At 47.8% G+C, this 26,373-nt stretch overlaps 1 protein-coding gene and 1 long non-coding RNA gene across 8 annotated transcripts in view; one reads left to right on the top strand and one right to left on the bottom strand.

The window, feature by feature from the left end:
* The first annotated feature begins 4,645 nt into the window (after window positions 1-4,645).
* On the top strand, window positions 4,646-11,940 carry LOC149334716 (uncharacterized). Of its 2 annotated transcripts, XR_016284790.1 has the most exons (4): window positions 4,646-5,885; window positions 6,035-6,291; window positions 6,376-6,494; window positions 8,498-11,940. It is a non-coding gene; the product is annotated as an uncharacterized LOC149334716 (long non-coding RNA). The 2 variants fall into 2 exon arrangements; XR_016284789.1 differs by having other exon boundaries at window positions 4,646-6,291.
* The window catches only part of LOC149334717 (isoaspartyl peptidase/L-asparaginase), a 32,431-nt gene continuing 10,849 nt past the window's right edge, over window positions 4,792-26,373 (bottom strand). For 4 of the 6 annotated variants that reach the window (XM_089555313.1, XM_089555312.1, XM_089555311.1 and 1 more), the window contains exons 3-7: window positions 25,391-25,582; window positions 22,580-22,722; window positions 21,723-21,889; window positions 16,004-16,233; window positions 6,844-7,902 (exon numbers count right to left, since the gene is read on the bottom strand). In XM_089555313.1, the coding sequence (XP_089411439.1) occupies window positions 7,217-7,902; window positions 16,004-16,233; window positions 21,723-21,889; window positions 22,580-22,722; window positions 25,391-25,582 (1,418 nt within the window). In that variant the 3' untranslated portion in view covers window positions 6,844-7,216. Of the gene's footprint in view, window positions 5,044-6,843; window positions 7,903-15,943; window positions 16,234-21,722; window positions 21,890-22,579; window positions 22,723-25,390; window positions 25,583-26,373 lie in introns of those variants that run through there. The other 2 variants (XM_089555316.1, XM_089555317.1) reach the window with 2 other exon arrangements.

Here is a 26,373-nt window from a genome sequence, read left to right on the forward strand (position 1 = left end):
GCCTTGCAGCCTTCTCGGAAAGGTCACTTTTAGTCGCTGTCAGGACATCGTCCATTGTCTTTCCTGGAAACACCCCGACTGCTACCCGCCTATCACCCTTCACCCGGTCCAGAATAGCTCTTTTGCAGCGCCCCATGTTTGAGTCACCAGCGATAAGCACTAGGGTACTCTGCCACTCCCTCCTAACTTCCGGATCTCGCTGCCTCTTATCAGCGACTGTGCCCTCATTTCCTGGAAATAGCTCGGACCCCTTCTCAGTACGGCCTCTCGAATTCCCAGCTGCCACCTGTGCATAGCTGTTCCTGCCTGAACATGTAAACGAACAGGTAAACCGAGCGCCCTCAACGGCCAATAAGCTAACGAAAGTTGGCGCACGCTGCTCCATAGGACCCCGCCAAATGTGCAGGTCTGTAGTTCAGTAGGTCTTGCATAAAACAATGAGTAGGAAATCACGGAGGCCTGGGTACATTACAGCGACTACTGTGCGTGGCTTGGGAAAGGCTGCAAATGCAATTATTTTTTTTTGTTGTCAATCTACCCACCTAACTCTGGCACTTCCTGCTGTGCTTGCCTTCTCCTGAAATCCACTCCGTTACCTTTAAGGACCAGCAGGACCAGCGGTTATCTTCCCTTCGCATTACATGCCCTCTCTTGACTGCGACTAGGATGTCATTAATCCGCATTAGTTCTCTCGCCCACTCCGCCCGCTTCCGATCTCTTAACGCTACACCCATCATTTTTCTTTCCATAGTTCACTGCGCTGTCCTCTTCGTTAGTCTCCATGTTTCTGCCCCATAGGCGAGTACCGGTAATACACAGCTGTTGTATACTTTTCTATTGAGTGATATTAGTAAACTGCCATTATCATGATCTGAGAGAACTGCCGTATGCGCTCCTCTCCATTCTTATTCTAGTTGTTCCCCTCATGATCTGGATCAGCAGTCACTACCTGTCCCAAGTAGGCATATTCTTGCTACTTCCAGCACCTCAATACCAATTGCAAACTCCTGTTCCCTTCAGAGACTGTTGAACATTACTGTGGCTTTCTGCATGGCTTTTTTAGGCCCACAGTACTGCTCTGCCGACACACTTTCTTGCTGCAATTTTATTGCAGACTTTATGGAAGACTATGATAGCTATGCACCCACCATAAATATCTTCCAGTTATAATTACTGGCGGCTGCTAGCAGCCTGTACTCTTAAACCTGGCTTGTTCAATGTGCATTGCTCTGAGTATCTGCTTGCGTTGTTGTTCTGAATTCGTTATTGCACATTTGGGGTCAGCCCAACTTTCAGTGGAGAACCCAGCAGCACTTGCCTGTTGAAAAAATCTGGATGGGTCAAAAAGGTAGTGAAACACATGTAAAGCAGTAGATTTAAGAATTAAGCATACACAAATTGTGAATATAAGATTGCTACACAACTCAAATGCCATTAACACTTTCCTGCCCGCAGGAAAAGTAGCAGTTTTTGGGTGGTATAGTATATATTATTTTTTTTTCTTTAATGGAACGTTCTTCATACTTAAGTGCATGCATGTATCACTGTTGCGAGAAGGAAAGTCTCTTTTTATTGGTATTAGTCTCAATGGACATGTTTATTGTAAGAATTCTGAAAAAAAAATTTACACTAAAATTTTTTCACACTGGAAAAAAGTACAAAATCATCAACATTTCATGCACGCAATATAAAAAACTTCAGGATATACATTTTGTTTAGGAGAGATCTGTGCAATGTTTCACAAAATTCCAGCTTTTTAGAACATTAGGTTTGGTGTGTACCGTGCCAATGGGCAAAACAGTTTCTCGATGTAGTGAAACACAGATTGGTCGCACAGAAGACATTTGTTTTCTGTTCAGCTTTTCTCTCTTTGTAACAAAGCTTGCAATTCCTGTATTGCTCCATTTTTTTTTGGCTTGTGCTGAAGACCTTTGGGTGCATTGCCTGGTGGAATAACCGGAGGCTGAACTGCGGGGTCTACAGAATGTTGCTCATCAAATCTGCTCAATCAGTTCTAGTCGGAAAGTGAACTGGTCGAAGCTTGAAATTCTTGACAAGTCTGCCACCTCAGGATGCTGTCAGCGATGCTCATCAAACAGCATAAAACTGCTGACTACTGAAATGTCTGTACAATGTCTTCCATCAGCGCATGCACTTCATGTGGACATTGTAGGAACCAATGAGTTAGTGGTCCAATTCGTAGACTCCCAGCATGCCCACATTGTAGTCATCCATGGGATGTGGCTTCCTGATCGAGAGTTTGGTTCATTTGTTCGCCACCTTTTTCTTCGTTTCATAAGAACAAACTGGTTTGCTCACGGGCTGTCGACATCATATGTACAACTTGCTTATTATCCTTCCATTGCAGATACAACACATCCTTATCCCACAGCTTTTTTTCCCCATCTTGTGTCCTTTATTCACTGGGCGAACCTTTTATGTTGTGCCACAAGGGTCTTGAATTCAACCAGATGGACGAACAAGGATACTGAAGTGTAGAAGCTGTCCAAAAAAATTGTATACCCCTGACCAAGGTAGTTCTCACACAGCCACGTCACAATATCAAATGCCAGGCCCCGGTCACAAGGCGCTTCGCGCTTTCCCATGAATACACCAAACTGAACCGTGTAGCCAGTTTTTGAATATGCCAGAACCCACAATTTACAGCCCCATTTATTACTTTATCCCTCAGGTATTGCCAAATTCCAGAATGGCCTTTAGGCCTTACCATTCTGTCGTCAATGGAGAGGTACCGAGGAGGCTGAAAAAAACTGCGGTGACAAAATGTTTATGCGTCGAATCAGAGAAGAGATGCAGTGAAGCTTCCTGTGGGCTGCAGCAGTGTTCTTCTCTGGATCCGCCATGCTCAAGAACTCCTAAGCGTCACTTTTGGTGGCACAAGGCCTGTGAACAGCCTCCCTGTGTTCCAGTATGAGTGCAAGCGCAGAATTTGCACGATACCCATGTACCTCATTAGTCCGATGCACTCCTTCCGCAGTCACATCTCTCCACGATCCATATCCCTCGCTGTATATCGGTGTCTCAAAAATATGCATACCGGCATGTTGTTGCATATCTCCCCAACAATTTCCGCAGTAAAAATAGCAGAAAGAAATCAATGGCTCTGCAGAACCACTGCGCAGAACTCAGGAGCGCGATGACAAGGTCAAGGCCTTACAGGGGAAAACACGGCCGCCAGCAAATGGTCCCTCCCGGAAGACATCCTGCAGATAAGAATCTTGACCGCAGTCGGAGGATATCTACAGATCCAACGCGCAAGGCAGCAAAATGATTTGGAGAAAGTGAAACTTACTGGCCTGTTGACGTTCTGGGCTGGACCGACGCACTTTCACTTCCAATGCTAAAATCCGACAAACTGAAGTTGTCTTCTGAGTCATTGCTGCTATCGTTGTCAAAAACGTCGCTAACAGATGTATCAGGATCGAGGGAAGTGTGCCGTCGACGTCATCATGGACACAACGAGAGTGGGTCACTCAACTTTAAAGGGTCTTTAAAAACCCCAACCACAGCAAAAACTCGAAACAAAAAACCGAAACTGAAAGAATAGTTCATATATTAGTTACTGGATGGCACTGGCTGTCCGTAAATGCTTGGAAAGCGTATAGATACAAATTTGCAACCGTCGATAGAGGGCAGGTGTGGGCAGGGAAGTGTCAAGTCGTACAAGAATGTAAAGTAAATGAACTGCATTGAAACCAAGGCACTTGGTTAAAGGGAGGCCGCTCTGTCCAACATGTCTGCAAAGCAGAGGCCGCTCAAGGGAGCCATTGCATCATACCCCCATATTTTGAGCTTAGAACAAAAACCACTCAAAGAACGATACACAGGGAAGAAGCAGACAGGATGAGCGCGGACTTGCAACTGTTTATTGGTGTAGAAATCTTCTTTTCGACGCCTTGTAAGCTGTCCTGTTTGTGCGCGCTAACTAACAATGAATCAAGAACAAAAAAAAGCAGGCTGTGGTGCAAACCACAGAATCAAGTTTGCGTCCTGTAGAATGGGAGTAGTGTATGAAATCCTGCTTAGTTGCGGCTCAGTTTACGTGGGACAAACGGGACGCTGCATTAATAAGCGCCTACAAGAACATAAAAATTCGTTGGGCTCTCACAGAGGCATGCATTTGCCAAAACACTGTCATTCGTGTGACAAAAAATGCACGCCACTCTTTGAGCGTACAAAGATAATCTGAAGGGCCAAAGACCAGAAAACATGCGAGGTCATCGAAGCCTGGCAGATTGATAGATATGGGCCCGAAAAGTGTGTAAGTGAGGCTTCGGTTCATCTGTACAAGAAGGAACTGAAGTTCCTGAACTCGATTAGGTAGAGATTGCTTGTAGCACATGCGTAGGGTTGTCGATGGAAGGAAGATGTGTTTCAATAAACAGTTGCAAGTCCGCGCTCGTCCTGTCTACTCCTTCCCTGTGTATCGTCCTTAGCGTGGTTTTCGTTCTAAGTTCATGCATTACCAACTAGCCCCCCCATCATCAAAAGCATTTGTTGGGCGAGTTGGTGTTTTTGATGATCCATAACTACAGCGCAAACGACAGGACAGAGATGAAGAAGGGACACCACTCAGCGCTGTGTGGTGTCCCTTCTTCATCTCTGTCCTGTCGTTTGCGCTGTAGTTATGGACCCCCCATCATACACTTTTGAACCCCATATTTTGTATGCTATTTTCAATGCCAAATTAAATGTATAAATTCTCCATTCTTTGATACTGCAGTGCTCAACTGTGACACTTTGAGGCAGCACACCATTGCATGACACGTGTTGGTCACAAGGAAGAGCACATTTAATGCACCCAGCAGGCCTTGGCTTGCCCCTAGTGGGCGGGGTGCTCGTCGGGCCTGCTTCCACACTGGTAGCCGCGTGGGTTGCGGCAGGCCCAGGGCATCACCTCCGTGCTGGTGGCTGTGGCCACAGTGCCCGCAGGCGTCACCAGCACAGCCCCGCCACAGCCACCCTGAGTCCTCAGCCGCATCCTCTGCAGCGCGTCTTGCAACGCCGTGGTGGGCGAAACCCCTGCAAGGTCAGCCTGTAAGTGGGGGCAAAGCACTCCAAGGAAAGGCCGTCCAGGCAGGACCCCTTTTCTGCCTCACACAGGGTGAGGCAACTAGAATCAACAAATTAGAGCGCATCCAAAAACTAGCAGTGAGGTTTGTCTATTCAAAGTATTCACACCTAACTACGCTACCAGTCTAATAATTCAGTCAAATTTACAAAGCCTGTCACAGAGAAGAATCATTTCAAGGTTAAAGTTTTTGTTCCAACTTCTTCACGGCCACTTCAAAATAGCCAATTCACAATACTTACACCCGCCATTCAAACACTCGTCTAGAACTAACCATAGTAAAACACTTCGTCAACCAGTCAGCTGTGCAAGTATCCACAAGTACTCCCTGTTTCCAGATGCTATATCATATTGGAATAAATTGCCTGAAGATGCGGTGAAGTGTACATCCGTAGAACTATTTCTTAATTATATCCAAAAAATTGACTTTTCTGTTTAATGCCCTCCTACTCTTTTTGTGTTTGGGTCAGAGAACATCTCTCTATTTTTGAATTTTTGTTTTTATTCTGTTTGATCAGTGATGCATTATCAACACTCCTGCATGGGCCCGAAAAGGGCCTGCAGTATGTTTAAATAAATAAATAAAATAAATAACATAGCGTTTCCTGTTCAGTTTCTGTTCACAGGGTTTGACTGGCAACAACTGAGACGAGACTGGCAACATGGAGACAAGCTTCACACAGCAACATTCATTTCACATCCTGTGCGTGAGAACGGCTATCTGCTGTATCTGCTGTTGTCTCCTGTGTTTGCGGTCAGTCCGTTTGCAATGGTGGCGACCTATGGCCGTGAAGTAAGTATTAACTCTTCCGCTACCACGCCACAGGACACCGTTCACATTTGAATGATTCAGAGCGCCTGCACAAAAAACTCATTCCAGAGCGTCGTAGATGTGCTCCGGCATCTAGTTTGTGTGCTCAACAACTGCTCTTTCGATTGCAGCCTTGGTTTCAGTGTTTTGACATGAGGGGGTGCCGTGAAAAATAAAACTGAACGGCCGCAGCAGCGTCAGCTGGAGAAAATGGCATCCGCATCGCCATGCACTCCTCGAAAGCGAAAGCCGACACCGAGCACTTCGGCTGGTTGTGGTTTTGTTTTTTGTGGCGAAAGCAGTCAGGCAAAGCTATAAAAATACCGGATTTAGGTTTTGACAGTGAGACTTCATCTGAGGGGCCCGGAACGCCAGCACGTGCTTGCATGTAAGTTCTGTTTTCGTTCCCTCTGTGTTTTCTGCGGTGCATGCGGTTTCTAATTGATGATAGTGGTTTATTTTTGTGCTTCAGGGTCTTCACAACGTATGCCGAAGACAGTTTGCCAAATGCTCAAGGTTGCGGTGCATTTTTAAACCAAGACGACAGCCAGATGTCCATATCAGCACATCGCTGCGGAGCACAGCTCGCAGGTTCGCTCGACCTCTCGACCTTTTTTTTTATGTTATTCATGGCGGAAGACCGTGAGCGAAAACACTAATAAGTATGCATGGATGAAGATTTTGGACAGGCAAACATACACTCAGCGTGAGGGCTCATGGGAAGACGAGAATCCGTTGGAGATGCTGAAGTTGAAATCTAACATTTGACGAAAACTCGTCTGGTTGGGTAGAAGATTCATGATTTTAATGGAAGGAACACCGACCAAAAGGTTGTTGTTAATATGAAGACTAACACGTTTCGGCTTCCATATGGAAGCCTTGGATCATGGAAGCTGAAACGTATTAGTCTTCATATTAACAACGTCGGTGTTCCTTCCATTAAAATCAAGATGCTGAACTTCATTGCAATCATCATATACATTGGAATTGTTGACCTGCCGCGACTATATCTCTATTGGAATATATGAATACAGTTAAAACTCGATTTAACGAAGTTGAGGGGAGCCGTGAATTATTTCGTTAAATCGAGAACTTCGTTAAATTGAATGAGGCATTTCTTGGGCACATAATTCGGTACATTCGATTATATGGTATGGCGGCATCCAGAAAGCTACCGCAGCATCATATTTGAGAAGCGTAATTGCTCCCAAAATGAAACTGCGGACCGCGGAAACGACCGGCGCCGCAAGCGCATATGAAAAGAAACAACAAAAATTCTTACTCAACAAGAAAGGCCCGAGGGGACTACAAATTTATTTTCCGCCAAAGAAGTCGGTGATCTTTGCCTGCGTGCGCTTTGTGAGCAACGGCCGCACCGACTTCTCGTAGGTCTGAAGTGCGTCCAGCGCGTCTTCCGTCCCCTCGTGTGCACCGGCAAAATGTCGCAGCAGATCGAGAGCATCCATCACCTGACCTGGTGTCGGCACGGGAGCTTCGGCACCTGCAGGGTCGTCGGCAGCGTCTTCAGCCGTCACTCCCTCCACGCTTCCTACAAGCCGCAACATATCGGCATCAGTCAAAACTTCCGTTGTGACTGCGTTTGCGTCGGCGTTCACGTAGTCTGAGAAACTTATGCCAGTGGGCACTTCATCCACTGAGCGAAGGTGTTCCCAGGCATCTTCATCCTCGTGCACGGCGCTCGCGCAGTCCGGACCAGCTTCGGCAGTTTCAGGGCCTAGTGTACCGAAACCGGCACTCCTGAAGCAGTTGACAATTATCGACGGCCTCAATGCTCTCCAAGCCGCCGCCACCATCTCAACCACCATAAAAATATATATTTTCGTCTCACGCTTCAGATCCAGGTTGAGGAGAACTCTGTCGACGACTCGACGCTTGTATGCGCACTTCACGCTATTAATTATCCCTTGATCCAAGGGCTGAACCACGGACATTGCGTTTGGGGGGAAGTAGCGGAGCTCCACGCTGGTCAGCTCGACCTCTGCAACGTAGTGGGCCGTGCAGTTATCCAGCAACAGGCACACTTTCCTTTTCTGGCGTGCTTTGACGTGCGTTCAAAGGCACGGGGAAATATCCGCACAAGAGCGAACACAGAGCACAACACACAAACACACACAAAAAAAAACACGCGAACTGCAACAGCACCATCTATGAAATGTGGCACGAAACTTTTTTACTGCTGGCGTCATCTTCTGAGCTCGACTCAAAATTAAAACTCGTTTTGCGCCGCGCAGTTTGAAAAAAGCGGCGGGCCGAAGATGCTCCGCGCTGTTACCGCTGACTCGCAATCAATAAATTTTGGGGTGCTGTCTACAAAATAGACCAAAAATTAACACTTTTTCACCTTTATTTCTCGAAAAAAGGTTCGTTAAATTGGGACAGATGACGGAATCGGTTTCGTTATTTCGAGTTAGTCAAAGCATTGAACCGTATGGGCGTCTGAGGGGGAATTAGGATACCTTCGTTAAATCGGGTTTCGTTACATCGAGTTTTGACTGTAATCTATTCTGGCCTTCCAACATCAAAAATCATTACCACAAATCGGTTTTTCGCTTTTTTTTTGTTTTTGCACGTAGCGGGCCAGAGGATTCAGCGGCGGCAGCATCTATTGGCAAGACTTGAAAAGTGTCCTGGCTTTTGGACCAAATCGACAAATCATCATCCATCCTGATGTTTTGGAGCTTGCCCAAAATGCCAAATTTGATCAGCTGGCTTTCAGGGAGCAGCTCATTCAACAAATCTTCGGGTACGATGAGGTGAAATAAGTCCACGCCCCCAATCCTCCCATAGAATCCATTCAACACCAACCAAAAAAAAAATAGAAAAAAGAAGGAAATGCAAACTCTGCTATCAGGGAACAAAACAAGAAAGATCTAACGTTATGTGCAGCACCAGTCAAGTCTACCTCTGCTTCACATCTCCGCCTGACTCCTTTTCACAGTGGCACCACAGTCATGACCCCTGACTTGACCAGTCATGGAAAGTGCAATAATCTTTCCTCAAAGCTGAAACAGGGAAGAATGAAAGCTAGAAACATGTGCAACAGTTTGTATATTCCACTTTTCCTCTAATCAAGTTCTGGCTTAGTGCAGGCAGTAAGTTTTGTTTTTCCTGTATACTTTCGTGTTTTTGGCATATTTGAAAAATAGACGTCCTTTGCACACATGACTCTGCTTTTTGTTTCATTCAGAAGTTTAACTAATAAGCTACAATTTCATGCATTGCAATATGCGCTGGGTTTGTTACTTCTTATGAAAAAAAATTTTCTTTCAGAACACTCCAAATCGTCTACTTTTCCGCGGTAGCGAAAGAGTTAAAGGCCTACTTGACCGAAAGTTTACTTAGGCTAATTTTGCCCTCAATATATTGTGCATGTAATGAACAATATTTATTTTTAACACTAGGGCTGAGAAGCACCGTAGTTACAAGCATTCAAAAATCTCTGTAGCAGATGACGTAGACCCCTAGTGTTGGACAACTAACATTCAAGACCGGAAATGACGCGCCATTGAGACACCAGCATCGCCGGCTTGCCGCTTTAAGGCGTTCCCAAGTGAGTGAGCGCCGCAAAGCCCGACGGTCTCAGAATAATTAACTGCTGGCATCATGTCAACTCAGTGCGTGGCCAACTTGTACGTGGCTGCAGAAAGGAATGTGGAAAGCACCACCGTACTCTTTCGGCTACTGCCCATTACACCCGATCTCGAAGGCTGGTGTCAACTGTCTGTAGTACGGGTTTTAACATGAATTCCACTCTCTTTTTTGAAGAAGATAACACTGGGAGGCTGACGCTTCTCCCTCATGCTAACCCCTTATGCGGGCAGGGCTTTGTCAATGCACCTCCCGTGGTCTACATCATGAGTGCATGTCTACATGTTCCTGGTCCGATCGGCAAAGCATGCCACGTTCTGGGGGGGGGTCTCTTCTAATCGGGAGAATAAAGACGACGGGGGAGCGCTGCCCACTTTAGCTTAGCTGGTTCAGAAGCAAAAGTGCACGGCTTTGCTTATCAAAACACGCCCTTTTGGCGTCACGCTGTCTACACCAGGCAGAGGTCCAAGGAGAGGTCTGCTTTGTCTGAAAGGGAGTCAATATGCACGCCTTTATTGCGGGTACAGCTCTACTCGATGTGCAATAATGCCGTCGTGCACCGAGTGTATCGGCTGCTGCAAAGACTGTGCCCTGTGAGGTGGGGGTGGTGTATCAGGTCCCCTTCTCATGCGGTGCCATGTACATTGGCCAAACTACTGGCAGGTGTGTCAACAAGCGTCTATTGGAGCATGGGAACACAAAAGAAAAAACGATCCCCTATCCCACACAGGCGCCAACTGCAGGAACTGCCAATGCAAGCACGTGGAAGATTACGCAGAAAGGAGAGCAAAAGGCGACCCCCTTGCCCAGTCTACGTTTATGTGCAAGAAGTGAAAATGCGTACCCGATTACAAGAACACGCACACCCTTTTTTGACCGATCCCTGAATCAGGTGTTTAGTAACCAGGGTGTACTTAAGGCATTTAGATACGTTGACGATTTTCTAATTGTTTTATCTAAACAAAAAACCTTGACCCCCACTCATTCAGTGGATAGCATTTTAACTCTTTTTAAACGTCATGGGAAGGGTTTAAATTTTACGCATGAACTTCCGAACCATGGTTCGTTGCAATTTTTAGATCTCAACCTAGAGATTGGTTTGCATCACATCTGCTGGCACTACGCACCGAGAGCGCAGAAAGGGCTTCTTCCCTATGATTCTGCCCACTCGAAGATAGCTATGAGAGCCATAGTTAGCTCGTGCCTGGAATCATCTCTGACGAAGTCATGCCCGCATGCAATGCACACCAGCTTTCACAATCAGATAAACAGGCTGCTTTCAGCCGGCTTCCCCTGCGAGGTCATCTCAGCTGTGGCCGAGAACCTTCTTCGGAAGGTAAAAAAAGGAAACCGCGCCAACAACGAGGAGCGATTGCCGCGAAGAAAGACGACAGTCGTCCCGTATATGCACAAGGTGGCCCACAACATAAAAAAAGTGGCAAAAAGGCATGGCGTCCCTGTGGTGTTTTCGGCGCCACGTAAGCTCGCCGGGTTGTGCCCAAGGATCAGCGCGGAAGGCGCTCGACGAAGAGCATGCGTGATAAAGCATGCGGCACAATTCGTAAAATGCGCCACGGGCGTTGTGTATCTCATCCCGCTCAGGTGTGGTCGCGTGTATGTGGGCCAGACAGGACGCTGCGTGAATAAATGCGCAGGGGAGCATCAGCGTTCAATTAGGAATAGAGAAGGAGCGAATTTGCCTGCTCATTGCATTGCATGCACCGGTTGTGAGCCACTGCTAAAAAGTATCAGAATTCTGGGCAGGAGTAATGACAAAGTTTCCCGTGAACTTCTAGAGGCATACCACATCAAGGCAAGAGGTGATAAATGTGTGAGTGACACCTCTGTTTCATTGTACAACGCGGAAAAGAATTTTTTGGAGCGTTTTTGATGGATTGTCACGCAGGGTTGATTTGCCTCCTTACCCCCTCCTTCCCCTCTTTGTAGGCACGTGTGCACACTGCCTATAAAGCGGCTCTGAATCCAATAAACACCAGTTGATAGTTTGCGCTCTTTCAGTCTCCCTCGTGTTTTCCTGTGTGTGTCTTTTGTGCGCAATTCGTTCCTACAACAGTATGCACCAACTCACCCAACAAGAAGTTCTTCTTAACTACCTTTTCGGACACAGCGATAAACTAACACGCAAGGTAATGGAGGCCTTCTATATTCACTACAAGGGTACGATGTGTATTAGCAGCCCTTTTCATTGCATTATCTAAGAGGGAATTGAGTTATCTGACCTCCCACGCGCCTTCCAGATAAATTTTGTTGTCTTGATAAGTCTTTCAATGTCTGTATGTATACGCCTTTCATTCTTCAATAAAAAACCGGTTGATAGTCAGTGCTTGTTTGTGTTAGTATATTTTTTATAAAAACAATAACTTTTAAATCGGTTCTTTTAGCAGATATTGAATAGTTTTGCCTTTTTTCTTGCATTCCACTCATATCATTACGTGGCGGCCAGCTGAAGAATGAGGCGTGATGAACGATGGACAAGAGGTGATTTAATGGCCGCTGGCCAAGCCCGAGCGCTCCGTCCCGTGCCACTGCCAGCTTCGTCTTCTTCGTAACAACACTGTCTCTTTGTTCCTTTACACTTTGTTCACACCCACTCCTGCCCAACAGGGCTGCAGTAAGTATAAATAAGGACATGAACTATACTGCACGCATAAGACAGTGCACATGTGCTATTTGTGCGCGCGACTTGGTAATACAAGCTCTTTTTCTACTTGGCCCCCCCCCCCCCACTGAATATGCCTCCTTCGTTCGCTATGTCCTAACTTGCACAAGGTGTAATTGAATACTGCCAGGCAAACATCCCGCCACAATCATTCATGAAACACGTCAAACTTTTTTCTGCGGCGTTTCAGCCAATTTAAGATGGCTGTTATGTGATTTAATATATGTCTTTTTAATATATAACCAGCATTTATAGAGCAAAGTGCTCCATGTGCTACCGGTACAACCACTTTGCACGAGCTGCATCAAGTAGATGCTCCAAAACTGCCCGGACTGCCATCCCAAACATGCGTCACTTCCAGCGAGCAGTAATGGCTCCCGTTTTCCCAATTTCAGTATTGAAAACTTTGATTTTAGCGCGCCGTTGGCACCTTAACTGCTTGAAACAGGAATGTTATGTTTTGTGGGTAACATAATCCGGGGGTGTACTATCAAAAAAGAACATTTTTTACGGTTTGCAAAATTTTGGCCAAGTAAGCCTTTAAAGGTCCAAACGCTCAGCATTGGCTCAACCATCAGGATCCCCTCTTCCCCGGACACGGCTAAGCACGGGTGCTCGGGTGGCGCACTGCTCACCATCATCCACCTTGGGGGATGTCCCTGCGGATGCTCGGGAACCCGTGGTGTCACCACTCACTAACGTCTGCATGGAGCAGCGGGGAGCTGATGACGGACTGGCAAACAATGCACGCTGGCTTCCTCTGTCCCTTGTAATCAAGGAAGGTGCACCACAACGACACAGCCAGCCACTGACAAAAGCGCAAGCTGCTGTTCCAGCTGTCTGGAATCGGAATAACTTCAGCCCAAAGGGTGAAACGGTTGACACAAGTCAGGAAGTGCGCTTGGCCCTGGCGAGGTCTCTGCCTATGACCACATGAATGTGGTCGAATCGAGCGTCCGTACTTGGGAACGCAAGACACTCGCGAGCCCACTGTCGGGAACCTCAGTTGATATCAGGCTGTGGGTTGAGTAAGCTCATGTAGCGATGCATATACTTCACAACGAAGGCAGGCAGGCAGACATATCACAACAAATGTTGTGCAGATGCAGGTGATGAACTCTGCAAATGTGTCGAATGATACGTGTCCCAAGCGGACATAATCAGGGTTCGCTGCTGTTCGGTACTCTTGAGCAGTCGGGAAACGGCGGCAGCAATACCTAGCGATATGCCCTGCAATGCCACACCGGTAGCACAAAGGATGAGAGCGCCAGCGACCGTCATAAGACTCCTGGCGAACAAAGTCGCAACGTTGGCTGTAGCCAGGCTCTCGCTGCTGACGAACCACGTCTTCAGGGTAGGTGGGCCTCCTTCCCGTCGGCTGGTGGCCACAACGTTGGGCAATGTTGTTCCTATCCTCCATAGGCGAAGCGCCGCTAGGTTGAGCCCACGGAGTGGACAGGGCGGCAACATCTGCCTGCGGTGCACAACTCTGCCGCAGATATTCTGCTCGGCAGGTGTCCCTGAATCTGGACAATTCCTCGCGCACAAGCTCTCGTATCATATCAGCATGTACTGCAACACTGGCTACAGAGGTAACATTGATCAGTCTTCCGAATTTAGGAGTGATTCGACGCAGCTTGAGAGCTTCAAAGGTTCTGCAATGTTTTATAACATTGGCGGTGGTGCTCAGGCTCTCTTTCCTGATCAGGAAATTATAAACGTCTTCTGCAATTCCTTTCAGGAGGCCTTTGTCTTCTTCAAGCATACTGGAATTCACTAGCTTGCACAGCTTTAAGAGCGCCTGGATGCATGCAGTGCAAGTTTATCCAGGTACTTGTGCCCGCTGAAGCAATGTCTGCTCCACACACTTGTTCTTTGCCGATTCATCCCCAAAATTTTTCTCGATCTTGCTTGTAAAGGTAGCCTAAGAACTTAGTCAATCCTCATGACTGTTGAACCAGTCGAAGGCAGTGGCGGCAAGGAAGAACACCACGTTAGCCAGTTCAGTAGCAGTGTTCCAGCAATTATACTTGCTCACCCTTTGATAGTGTTTCAGCCACTCGTCAACGTCCTCCTCAGGTTTTCCAAAGAATGTCCGGGGCTCTCGATAATGTGGCCAGTTGTTCGCTGTGGATGGTCCTGGTTGCTCGGCATTGTCGTCTCCAGGCATGTCCGATGGCGGCAAGCCTGCCTAGTCTACGGCTCCTTCGATAGATGGAACACTCCGTGGTCGATACCCGGCACCTCTCACCAAAACTGTTACATGCTTAGCATGCATGGGGGTTTATTTACACAAGGGATGTATAGAAGCAGGACGGCGACGAAGCCTACAAGCGCCCTTCTGCCCTTTCTCTTCCTTTTATTCTACCGATCCGTCCGACCATTGATCTTCCTCTTCCGTCGATGTTCTACAAAGGCGTATGACAATGTATATTTGATGATGATATATTACATGATCAAATATATTGTTATTGCCGAGTCATACAGGAGTAATGATAGGGCAATCTCCCTAAATGAAGCAGGACAGCATAACAGAGAGGAGCTGCAATGTGGACTGCAGCCCAACCTGATCTGCAGTGTGCTGCATGGATGCGTGTGACACTCTAGAAATGTCGCCTTTCCCAGACAACAGCAAGCAAGCGCTAACTTTGGATTCATTCACGCTACTGGCCAATACCGAGCCACTACTTCACCATTTTGACGGAATGCTTCCAGGTCGACACCTCTCGCACAGGTTTGTTACCCTAGTCCAGTTACCAATCTTCCAACCGGTGTGGGATAGTGGTGTCGTGCCCCAACAGTTTATTGAGGTTTAACGTCCCAAAACGACTCAGGCCATGAGGGACGCCGCAGGAAAGGGCTCCGGAAATTTCGACCACCTGAGGGGTTCTTTAACGTGCGCTGACATCGCACAGCTTGCCTCCATCGAAATCTAACACTAAGTTTAATGGAGTGTGTGAGAATATGTACAGTCTCACGTGTGTTTACTCCTTTCGTGCGATGTTGAGTTCAACCCTGACCCTGGCTCAGGTACTGACACCTGTGATGAAGGTATTTATGTAATTGTTTGCAGGTTAGAGCAAGGTCAGAAACGCTTTTCTAATGAGCTTTAAGAATTTATGAAACAGGAGGCTATCGTTGCTATAGTGGTACAGGAACTTCAGAGCACAGTGAATGTTCTCAAAAATGATTTGCTTTCGGTCAAAGAAGGCTGTCCATGTATTCAACACAGACTGGATGAAGAGGCATCCATTGAAGATGCACACAACAGGTCGTGCAGAAATATTCTGACAGTGCCTGGCCTGGCTGACTGTGGAAATGAAAGCTGTAACAAATTTGAGAGAAAAAAAACTATTGTGTTTTTCATACAGATCAACTTGACCAAAGAAGACACGGGCTCGGCAAGTTCAGTGAAGGAAAAATCCAGCCAGTCATCGCCAACTTCAGCAGGTTTGATTACAGTCGAAAGGCCACTTGTAAAGATTATAATTCTGCTACCAGAGTCCAAGTGTTGGAATCTCTGATTTAAAATGCATTTGATAAACAGCACATGGCCTATGATAGCAGCTGTGTGCCAAGTTCTTCAAAAGCCTTGTGTGAGCTGTAGTGTGTGATCCTCAAGACAACAAACATAAGGAGCACAAGAGGTTGCTGCATTGCTTTCAGCCGCATGCATCTTCTAGTGCGTGGCTAACATGTCTACCAGTGTGGCCTGTTACTGCTGACCCACAATCGATCGGTTCAAACTCACAGCGCTTACAGATCAGCAGCTCCCTTGACATCACCACTGGCAGCAGCGATGCACACGCACCTGCCTGCAGCCGTGTGGCCATGTCGTATGCCAGGCAGGCCCTCGTGATGGCCTCCCCGTGTCCCGTGGTGGAGATGGCCCCCACGGCGTTGTCTGCCAGTCCCCCGGCCCCCACGATGGGGCTGTCGCCCACCCGGCCACACCGCTGGCCCGTCAGCCCACCCGTCGAGGTGGCACACGCCACATGGCCAGCTGCGTCCACGGCCACCGCACCCACCGTGTCATGCTCCCTGGGGCAGGGAATGAAATTACTTGCAAAAATGCAGAGCCAGACTGTACGGCAAGCCCAGTCAGCAATGCCAACTGATCACAGTTGACGGCTCTCTCCGGGAGTTTTAGCACTCCTGCTTATCACGTGAGCGCACTGTCCCCTTGCCCGTAGCCATGGTGAAGAAACTCCTCCTCTATTTGTCACCTTCCCGCTGAGGCACTGCTTTCCTCCTTCTATAGACAGCAGCTGCAGAAACTCCAGCACAGCCCAACTGAGGCCATCTTGATTACAGTACAGTAAGGACCTCTGAAAGGAACATCTAGCTAGTACTCCTGAGCCGAGACAGTCACAGTGTAGCTAGAAAAACTCATTTTTTCCAGTGTCCATCCAACTAACTGCTTATATGCTCGCATACTATACAGTAGTCTGTGCCCAAACCTGTGGGACCTGCTTGTCATGCTTTCAAAGATATGCCCTGGTGAGCTGGCAATGACCACAAGTCCTCCATTCTTTCATTCTTTGCCCTCGGCACCCAAAAATTCAAAAGCAAGCCACTAAGTGAACAAGCCTGTGCATGTTAAACAGCGCACTGTTGAAAGGGAAACTGCTTCTGCAACATACGGCCAGCAATTATTTAAAGAAGCAGGCACACAGGTTCTGTATTCCCTTCTTTGGAATGAATACATGGAACACCATGCATCCACTCCAAAGACGCACCTGTCGCCACAGCTCCGCGCGTAAAATCCTGCACATCCTCATGACATGGCCAAGTGAAGGTCTGGTAGAGCCAAACAGGCAGGAGATCTTGTGTGGTACTAGGCCTCTCCGGATACAGAATCCCAGCTTCCTGGCGCAGCAAGAGATGAGGGCGATATGGCTGAAGGAGGCGGCGGTCTTGCAGAAGGAACACAAAGAAAGGGGCCCACTGTAGTAGAAAGGTAACTGAGTATAATACTTGTTGGGGGGCTAGTTGGTGCATGTTTCCAGAAAAGGGTTGTTGTAGCGCCGAAACAGACACGATTGGCTGCACGATTGGTACGATTGCTGTACGATTGGCTGCAAGTGATATGTTTTTCCCAGAACTTGGCGAAGAACTTGGCAATCCTTCAGGCGGCTCGCCGCACAAACCAGTGAATTCCTGTGGCAAAGGACATTGCCGGTGTTATCAGAATGTGTTGAAAGAAGAACCCAAGACAGTAGCATGGCGCTCAAGGTTCTGGGGGGAGTTAGTATCCCAGAAGATGTAGCCGCTGTCCTTAGGAAGGGCCCGAAGTTCAACATCGAGCCAAGGATTCCAAGCCACGAGCTACTTTCCTTGAATCGAAGGATCTCCAGCAAACCTGACCCAGAGGACCAGGAAAGGTGCTTGCTAGACGGCGTGGACAGCCTCAACAGGACCGCGCCCGTCAAAGGAGCTAGACATGAGTCGTCTACCAAAAGAGTCGTTCAGTTCTTCACCGACCACAAGCTTCGACTCACTCAAGGGGACAAGCAAGGATTCGTCGTCATACCATCTGGTATGTTTAACGATAAGGCTCATGAGGCTGTGCATAAGAATTTCCGCAAGACCGTGGTTAGTCTGGGCAAGTTGAAATCTAATGCTGTTTCTCTGTGTGAAAGTATTGGCCTGGATAGAATCGCTAAAGGTATTCGTGTTTGCAAAGAAAATAGCTTAAATGTATTTTTTACCGCCAAAACACATAAGGAAGGAATTCCATTTAGGTGTATTATCAGTGAAAGAGGGGCTTGGCAGAGCCATGTCAGTGGTTCCCTTCTAAGGCATCTTAAGAGTTTAAAAGCCGAAGACCCTTTTTCTTGCAGGAACGCTCTTGATGGTGTTAAATTTTTGCATGACAACAAGTCTTCCAGCTATATGTTTTCTATGGACGTTGTCGATCTGTTCTATTCTATCCCACAGACTGAGTTGTTAGCTGCTGTACAGTCATGCATTGAAAAGAATGGTGCGGTTTCTTTCCAAAATGCTGCAGGTGTTTCTGTTGAGAATTTCATGGCTATGTTAGAGTTTTACCTGTCTTGCACTGTGGTTTCATTTGCAGACCAGCTGTTTGCTCAAAAAAGGGGAATTTGTATTGGCTCCTGCGTCGCTCCTGCGCTGTGTAACATCTTTCTTGCGGGGCTGGACAAGTCATTGCTAGATACTCTTGACGAAGCCAAAGTGCTGAAAACTTTTAGATATGTTGACGATTTTTTAATTATTTAAAAAAAAACAGGTTCCCTCATTTTACTCACAAACAGTGGAAGAAGTTTTATCTGCTTTTAAACTACTTGGAAAAGGTTTGGACTTCACCTATGAGCTTGCCCAAGGCATTAGGTTGCAGTTTTTAGACATTAACATCACCCTTAAAGACGAAAGCTTTTGCTGGATGTATTGCCCTCGCGCACGAAAGGAATTAATGCCCTATGATACTGCCCATTCAAAGACTGTAAAGCACGCCATTGCCCAGATGTGCCTGGAAGCATCGCTGAAGAAATCATGTTGCCATAAAGCGAGCGAAAGCTTCCAAACCCAGGTTCGGAAGTTGGAACAAGCAGGCTTTCCAACGTCGATTGTAAGCACAGTAGCAGAAACTTTGTTGAGAAAACTAAAGAAAGAATGTAGTAAAGAAGGCAATGAACATGAGGTCACCAAAACCAACAGTAGACCGGTTGTCATCCCGTACACCCATAAGGTGGGGCACAATTTGAAGCATGTGGCAACAAAATACAAGGTACCTGTGGTTTTTTCCGCCCCCAAGAAACTGGCTGCCCTGTGCGTTAAAACTGATCCCAACAAGGCAAAGAAAACTGAACGTAAGAAAAGACATGCAGCTCCGTTTGTTAAATGTGCAGTGGGTGTCGTCTACCAGATTCCTCTGACGTGCGGAAAGAAGTAATAATAATAATAATAATAATAATTTTTATTTCTGCCTCAAAAAGTGACAGAGGAGCTGCAGAAAAAGCTGTCATAGACAGCTTGACTGAGCCGCAGCCCCCTATACCGGGCAGCAGTGACAAGCGACGAGAAAAAAAATAACAAAAACAAAAGAGAACAATTCAGAGAAAAACACATTATTAACACCAAGAAAAAATGTTACCTCTAGTTTGTACATGTGTGCAATTTACAAGTACATCGGCCAAACCGGCCGCTGTATTAATGACTGATTAGCAGAGCACAATCGGGATTTAAAAAATGGCACAGGCTCCCATCTGCCCCATCACTGTAAAGCCTGCAGTGTAGAAAGAAAGAATAAGTGTTCAGCAAGCCTGAAAGAAACGAAGGTTTTAAGCAGAAGTCAGGACCAGACAGCCCGTGAACTGCTAGAGGCTTTCTATATCAAAAGCAACTGTAGCGATTGTGCAACTGTAGCGATTGCCTTGCTTATGTTGCGAGGTCGCGACCTGCCTCAAGCATCTCAGGGGTGACAGGACGACAACCCTGTCGCCACTGCCCTCTTTGTAAGTGTCCCAAGCATATCGCCGCCACTGCTGCCACCACTGCAACCTGGTGGCCGTCTTGTTCTCCCCCCTTTCTTCCACCACGTCGGCAAGAGTGAGAAGAGTGCTCTCAAGGAAATGAAATCAGGCCTACTTTGCTCCCCGTGTTTACCCCTCATAAGCATGAGTGCGTGTCCTTGTGCACATGCACACATCTTCTGAACGAGAAGAGACTCGTTTCTCAGATGCATGACAGGCTTCACAGCTGACGGGTGTGCCAACGGCACTAACCTTTCCAGTACTTTTGCCAAGCTTTGGGCAGCTATGAATGCGGTAAGCATGGCCTTTAAGCAGAGGCAGCGCGTCGCATTCGGCGACGATTTTGGGCCAGACAGTGCCACAGACAGGCCTGACAGGCTGTGCAGACGTGCGTGGCAGCCTTGCCCATACTACGCCAGATGGTCGTGTCTGCCTATGCACTCTGTATGTGAAAGCCAGGCGGCGCCCATATTGCATGCCACTACCACCCACAATACAATTTCTCCTTTAGGTCTCTTTCTAGCCAGCCATGAAGTGCCTTGCATTGAAACTGCGGCAAAACCTATTTCGTTATACTGAAGCTCAAAATACACGGTGTTCTATGCACATTAAGCTATGAAAACTGGAATAATCTGTTACACTGAGGATTTTGATTACATTGACATTCGTTACATTCAGGTTTAACTGTGTTACCACTGATCTCCACTAGGTGGCTGGATGCTGCATTCCCACTTTCCGAGCATGAGCGCGAGTGAAGCCACCGGAAGTTGGACTGCTTGTCCCGGAAGTCGGGTGTCTGCTGTGTATTTCAATGCAAAAATTTGCATCTTTTGCCCTTTCGTTCTCAGTTTTTTGTGTTGTTCTCATGTAATGTCTGCTGTTGTATGAAAGGAACAAGCAAGCTGAACGCGAGAAATGTGAGCATTGTGTGCAGAACCCTGTAATTTCAGAGAAACCGAAGAAAACAGGCATGCAGGTCTCACCCTGCCGCGGCAAAGGGGTACGTGCATTAAACACTATGTTCTTGCCTGGTTCTTGTCTTCCGAGCGTGAAGGAGAAGTTGTGGAATGATGATGAGGCTAGGTCATCTAAAAACCGAATTTTCATGCAGCAAAGAAAAGGCACAGCGCGAGAGGAATGACTGACAAGAAAGACTAATGATGCAGTGCGCGTGAGAAGCGCTGTTAGAAGTCAACTGCACCAAGCACCACGAATAAAAGCCCATTCAGGCTTAACTTGCTACAACACGAAACAGTACATGACACGCTCCGTCGAAAAAGCAGTACCATACCTTTTGGAGGCGCTAATGTGAACCAACCGAACACCGTCGACACTTCACAAGATAGTAGCCTAGCCCTCGCTCCGGTTCAGTCTAAACATAATTCGGTAAAATGGTCCCTGCAAAGTAAGCTGCCTGGTGAATGTTTCAACTTATTCTTTCTTATATTTATCCCCCATTGATAGCATAACTTGGGCTTGAGCGTAGGAACAAGCATCACAGTAAAGAGCAGAGTTGGTGAAGCTAGGCAAACGAGACGACACCGAGCCGAGTAGACGAGGCTTCATACTTGCTGCGTGTAGCGGCATCCTGTCGTCTGCTAGTGTCGTCCCATTACGATGCAATGGACCCTTACTTTTAAAACGTCTTTCCCGAAGACTTCGCTGGTCTCCTCGCGCAATTAGCGGCGCAACAGGTAGGCATTGTCATGGGGAAAAACGAGAATGGCGAAAAAATGAAGTGCTAAGTGGGAAAACAAAACTGGAACTGAAAAACAGTGCTGAGGTCCGATTTCATGCACTGCCAAAGGCTGACTTCCGGGACAAGGCCGCTTACTTCCGGTGGCTTCACTTTCGGGCACTCAATGCGCCATCCAGACCCCTAGTGGAGATCAGTGTGCGTCATAAGCTGAAAACAGGCACACAAGTTCTTTTTATACCAGGCTCAGGCTGATGATACAGGTGCCGAAGCATGTTTATCGATGTCTTCACTGTCTTTCAAAACCGCCACTATGATGCAGCAGAAGCAGCGCTTACCCTTTGCCCACATTGATGGACTGGTGCACAGTGTTGTGGAAGGACCTGTACTCCTCCAGCCTCCGTGTGGCCTTGGCCGAGACGAGGGAGCCGTTGTCCACCGCTGGGATGCCCACCTCACGGGCATACTCGTCCGCCCAGGGCCCCACCAGGAGCACATGCTCCGTCTGCACACACAGGGAATTTCCCCAGGGATGGACCCACATCTGGGCTTAATGCAGGGGACACAGAGTGGCGACTGGAGTCCATGTGCTGACAACTGTCAGGAAACACATTCAGGCTCATCACTGCAAATACCATCCCTACATGGAAGCGAATCGCAGCACAGCCCAGACAGTGACAGAGGACCTGTGTTGTCTAGAAGAGTGCGGTGAGGGGCTAGTTGGTATGACATTATGAGAACAAAGAATGGGACAAGAGAGAAGAATAACCACTTTTGGGCTCCATTTCATGGTATCAAGATCTGCCAAGAGTGACCACTACGGCACAAAGATTTCAAATATCCCTCACATTCCTCACACTCCAACAGTGTGGAGCAGTGCCACTGCCCGACACCCCTGGGAAGGATGTTACGCCTTGGGGTAATTCTCTCACGGGGCGAAAAGCCACGGCCCCCAACATTTCATGGCTTCGCTTTGGGAGCACTAGCAGCTAAACCAGAAGAACTGAAAGAACCACTTTGTAAGGAGAAGGGAAACTTTGCCCAGACTCCACAATACTTGCAACATCCTGCCACCACAGAGTGCCCGGATCACAGTAAACATGAAGCAGGGAGAGAAGTTTCACTCGGGGACTGTGCGATGCACAAGGCACTGCAAGTGGACGCACAAGGCGGTCACGGATAAACAATGGCCCACCTGCTCCATGACCCTGCGTGCCAGCGTGATTGGGTTGCGGACTGTGCGCACAGCCCCCACGGCACCGGCCTTCAGATGGGTGCCCTCCATGATGAGCGCATCCATCTCCACCGTGCCCTGCTCAGTCAGCGAGGAACCATAGCCTGCACAGGCGACATTTCCGCCGCTCAGGCACCACACAGAACAAGTCCACCCTGAACAATGATACAAAAATATGGCTGCCATGGTAACTAGAGTCTTACCAGAGAACACAACTCCTGTTCCCAACAGAGGTGGCAACTCGCAATAAAAGACAAAGAAAATGGCTCGGGTTCAACATGGCTAGAACCTAGTTATACGAGCGAAAACTCTCCAATGTCTCAAATCAAAATGTCAAGGTCAGGCACCCAATAGTCATACTAACATAGCTTGGGCCATACCACCACACAGTTTAAGTTTGGTTTGACCTTGTGAGGCACTGTCGGTGTAGTGCCCAGTGGTCATAGTCATGTGATCACGTGGCAATACTACCATAGCTTGCACCGTGCAGTTAAGTGAGCTTGTGGGGCACTGAAGGTCTCGTCCCCATCAAAATCGGTTAGTTGCACCACCCCAAGGAGTGCAGCTCTCGCTCTGCAGGGCTGCCTGTGAGAACATGCTCCCCTGACACGTGTGGCAGCACCGACAGCAAGGGAAGGTGCAAGGAGTGCTGAGCAAGACTGTCTCGGAGAGGGAAGTGAGGTGACGTTCAAAGTTTGTTTCATTCTGTTTCTTCGGTAATGCCCCTGCTGTCACTCAGATGGCAGGATAGAACCAGTGGCCTTCGATGGATGCCTTCCAGCCACAGCTGACAGGCAAACTGACAGCGGTCGTAGAAGCAGGCAGCCTCGCTGTTTTAGCTTTCCACTCCATCTGTACATCCGATTACAAATCTATAGACATTTAAAGGTCAATAAAGTCTACCAGTTAAAGACCCCTGGCAAACTTTTCTAGCATGTCTCCTCCACAAGCAGTTCCTGCATCTTGCCTACCTGCAGGTACAAAAAACTGGGCGTCTACAGTGGTCTTCATTGTCTTTGCTTTCATTAGTTTGATTTTCTCCCTTCATGTAGTCACATCTGCAGTCACATTTACTATACTCACCCTCAAGAAACGAAGGACAACTCTCATGTCTGCCAGACTATGCATGGTTTCACAGCAGCAGTGCGAGAAGACAAGTGCTGTTTCATCCCACTCTTTAACTTAACCAGCATGCCTTACAGCTCAACCTTCAGACCACAGCAGGGGGCAACACTGATGATGAGGCAGTATTTTTTCTCCAGAGAAGGGAACATTACTCTAAGAAGCATGCTACAGAAAAATTCCCACCTTCTGCTACGATTATTTACGCAATTTCCACCAGGTACAACATGAACCCCGTTACAAGAGGAGAGACATTTTTCCCCTCACTTGGCTGGCCAGGCTATTTCTCCCATTAACAGGACGTTGGATAATAAAGAAATCTTCCAATCTTCACTTCTGGGATTTCTTCCCCACTACATAAGTCACAAACCACCACCGCATCCATGCACTAGTGAGAAGGCAAGGCGTGACCACTCCCCTTATATTTATTTCATTTATTTATTTACAGAATACTGCAGACCGTACCAGTCCGAGCAGGAGAGGGTACATACATTTGTCAGCAAGTACTGTGCCTTGGGATCACGCCCCAAACACAGGCACATAAGAAGCACACCATGCACTGTTAATAAATAATCATTTCCAACCATACAGTCAGATATATATAGGCTCTCAAATGGTTGAAGACAGGAGAGGAAAACCATGAGGCAGAGAATTCCAGTTGGATATTGTTTTTGGGAAAATTGAATATTTGTCGAAATTCGTGCGGGCAAATATTGGCCTGATGCTGTGACCATGTTTATGTCCCTTTCGAAGTAGTCCTGTGGCTGAATGCCTAGCTTCTGAAAATGCAAAGAGTGAAAAAAAAAACGCAGCCGGGCAGCCTTTCTTCTTCCAGCCAGTGGCTCAAGGGCTGCCTGATGTAACATGGCGGACGGAGAGTCCCTTCGCTTATGCCGATTATATATGCACCTGACTGCTAACCTCTGGACTTTTTCTCATTTTTCTATGTTGATTGCGGTGTGTGGGTCCCATACTATGTGGGTAGGTCCCATTTATTACCACTCACACTAACCTAGATGTAAAACACTGATGAGGGTGCATAACTGCAAATGCTACGTGAAGAAGGGCTTCCAAACTGCCGGCGGGGGTGGTACGGGTGAGAGTGGGCGGTCGTCTGCTTACACCAAAAATGGCGATAATGCGCCACTCCCACAGTTATGAAGCTGCTGGAAACCTGAAAAAAAGGCCACCAGTGAGTGGCTGGAATGGCCCGCAGGTTACGCCATGAACCAACGAGCAAGCCTCCACACCAGTGCGCCACAATGCATGACCCTCGCTGCTCCCGGCTCAGTGAATTTACGATGGAGGCCTTGGAGCAGTGTGATGTGAAGCCCAGGGCACTGATGGGCGTGCTAAGCTAAGGGAAGAGGCTTCAGTCCAGCCCTCCTCCTTCCGAGACACTCTCTTCGTTGGCCGTGCTTCCTGCACTGCAGTGCCGCTGCACGGGCTCCTTTTGTCACCTGCCGCTGTGCGTAACGGAGTTTTCACCGACATGTGCGATGTCTGAGGGAGACGTAGCCGGGCAGCTCCCAATTCCATTCAGTCGATGCGATAACATTAGGAGCTGCTGATGCCTGTATCGGATTAATATGCAGTGCAATAAGAAGGGCGGAATCTCCTCCCCACACAGCAAAAGCCACGCAAACAGACCAGCATTGAAAGCAGGATGGTCCTCCATCACCCGGACGGCTGCCTCCACAGCGTCGACCGATGTGCCCCCGTGCTCCAGGAGCGCATAGCCTGCATCCACTGCGGCACGCAGGGCCACCATCTTCTCCTCGAGGATCTGCGGGGAGACCGCTCCTGCCCCACCATGGACGGCCACCACTGGCAGCATGCCTCCTGCAATCCACGGGGGATCAGTGCAGGGTCAGCACCGATCTCCAGCCATTCCCACAAGACCCAGAGGCATAAAAACAAGAGAAAAAGATCCGTTAATGTGCTCACTTCCAAAGAGAACAGCAAAAGAAGTGCAGTGCACGACCACGCTGAGCACTGCTTGTGTCTTTCCCCAGCAGCCTATAATAAAGCGATACGTAGGTCAACTGAGGCTGGCCTCTGCCAACAGATTACTGCGCACAACTGACGAACGGAGAAGAACAGGCCAGGCAAAACACTCTTCTCACAACCAAAATGCAGCGACAGTCTCTTAATGTGGTTCCCCGAGGTTCACATCTAAACAGTGATCACAGAGCCCTTTGCTGTGTTGTGAGTTTAACTAATAAAAAAAAAAAATCTAATTTTCAAAGTCAAAGTGTTTATTTAGACAACTCAATGGTACAGTTGCCTAGGGCGCAGACTAAAAGGCAAAAGGATGCCTGACAAAGAGTCCACGCCCAAGTCCAGTCCAATTTTGTTGGGAATAAATGTGCTGCCAAACCAAAACATTCACAGAGAGGCAAAGAATTCAGTTAGAGTCTCTTTAACTAAAACACTTTGTTCAGCAGTGCCATCTCTGAGCACCGGTACAACTAGGATAGTTTCACCAGCGACACCATGAGATGCCGAGAGGGCAGTTCACGCACGCACACACACGCACTATGTGCACAGTGGAGTCCTTCATACTGTGGACCAGTTCAAAACAGACAAGGGACCAAGGAAAGAGAAGACGACACGGGCGCTGTCTAGCAACT

Source organism: Amblyomma mixtum, chromosome 8 (assembly GCF_055824585.1).
Source record: "Amblyomma mixtum isolate Tamu chromosome 8, ASM5582458v1, whole genome shotgun sequence".
In the NCBI taxonomy this organism is placed as follows: domain Eukaryota; kingdom Metazoa; phylum Arthropoda; class Arachnida; order Ixodida; family Ixodidae; genus Amblyomma; species Amblyomma mixtum.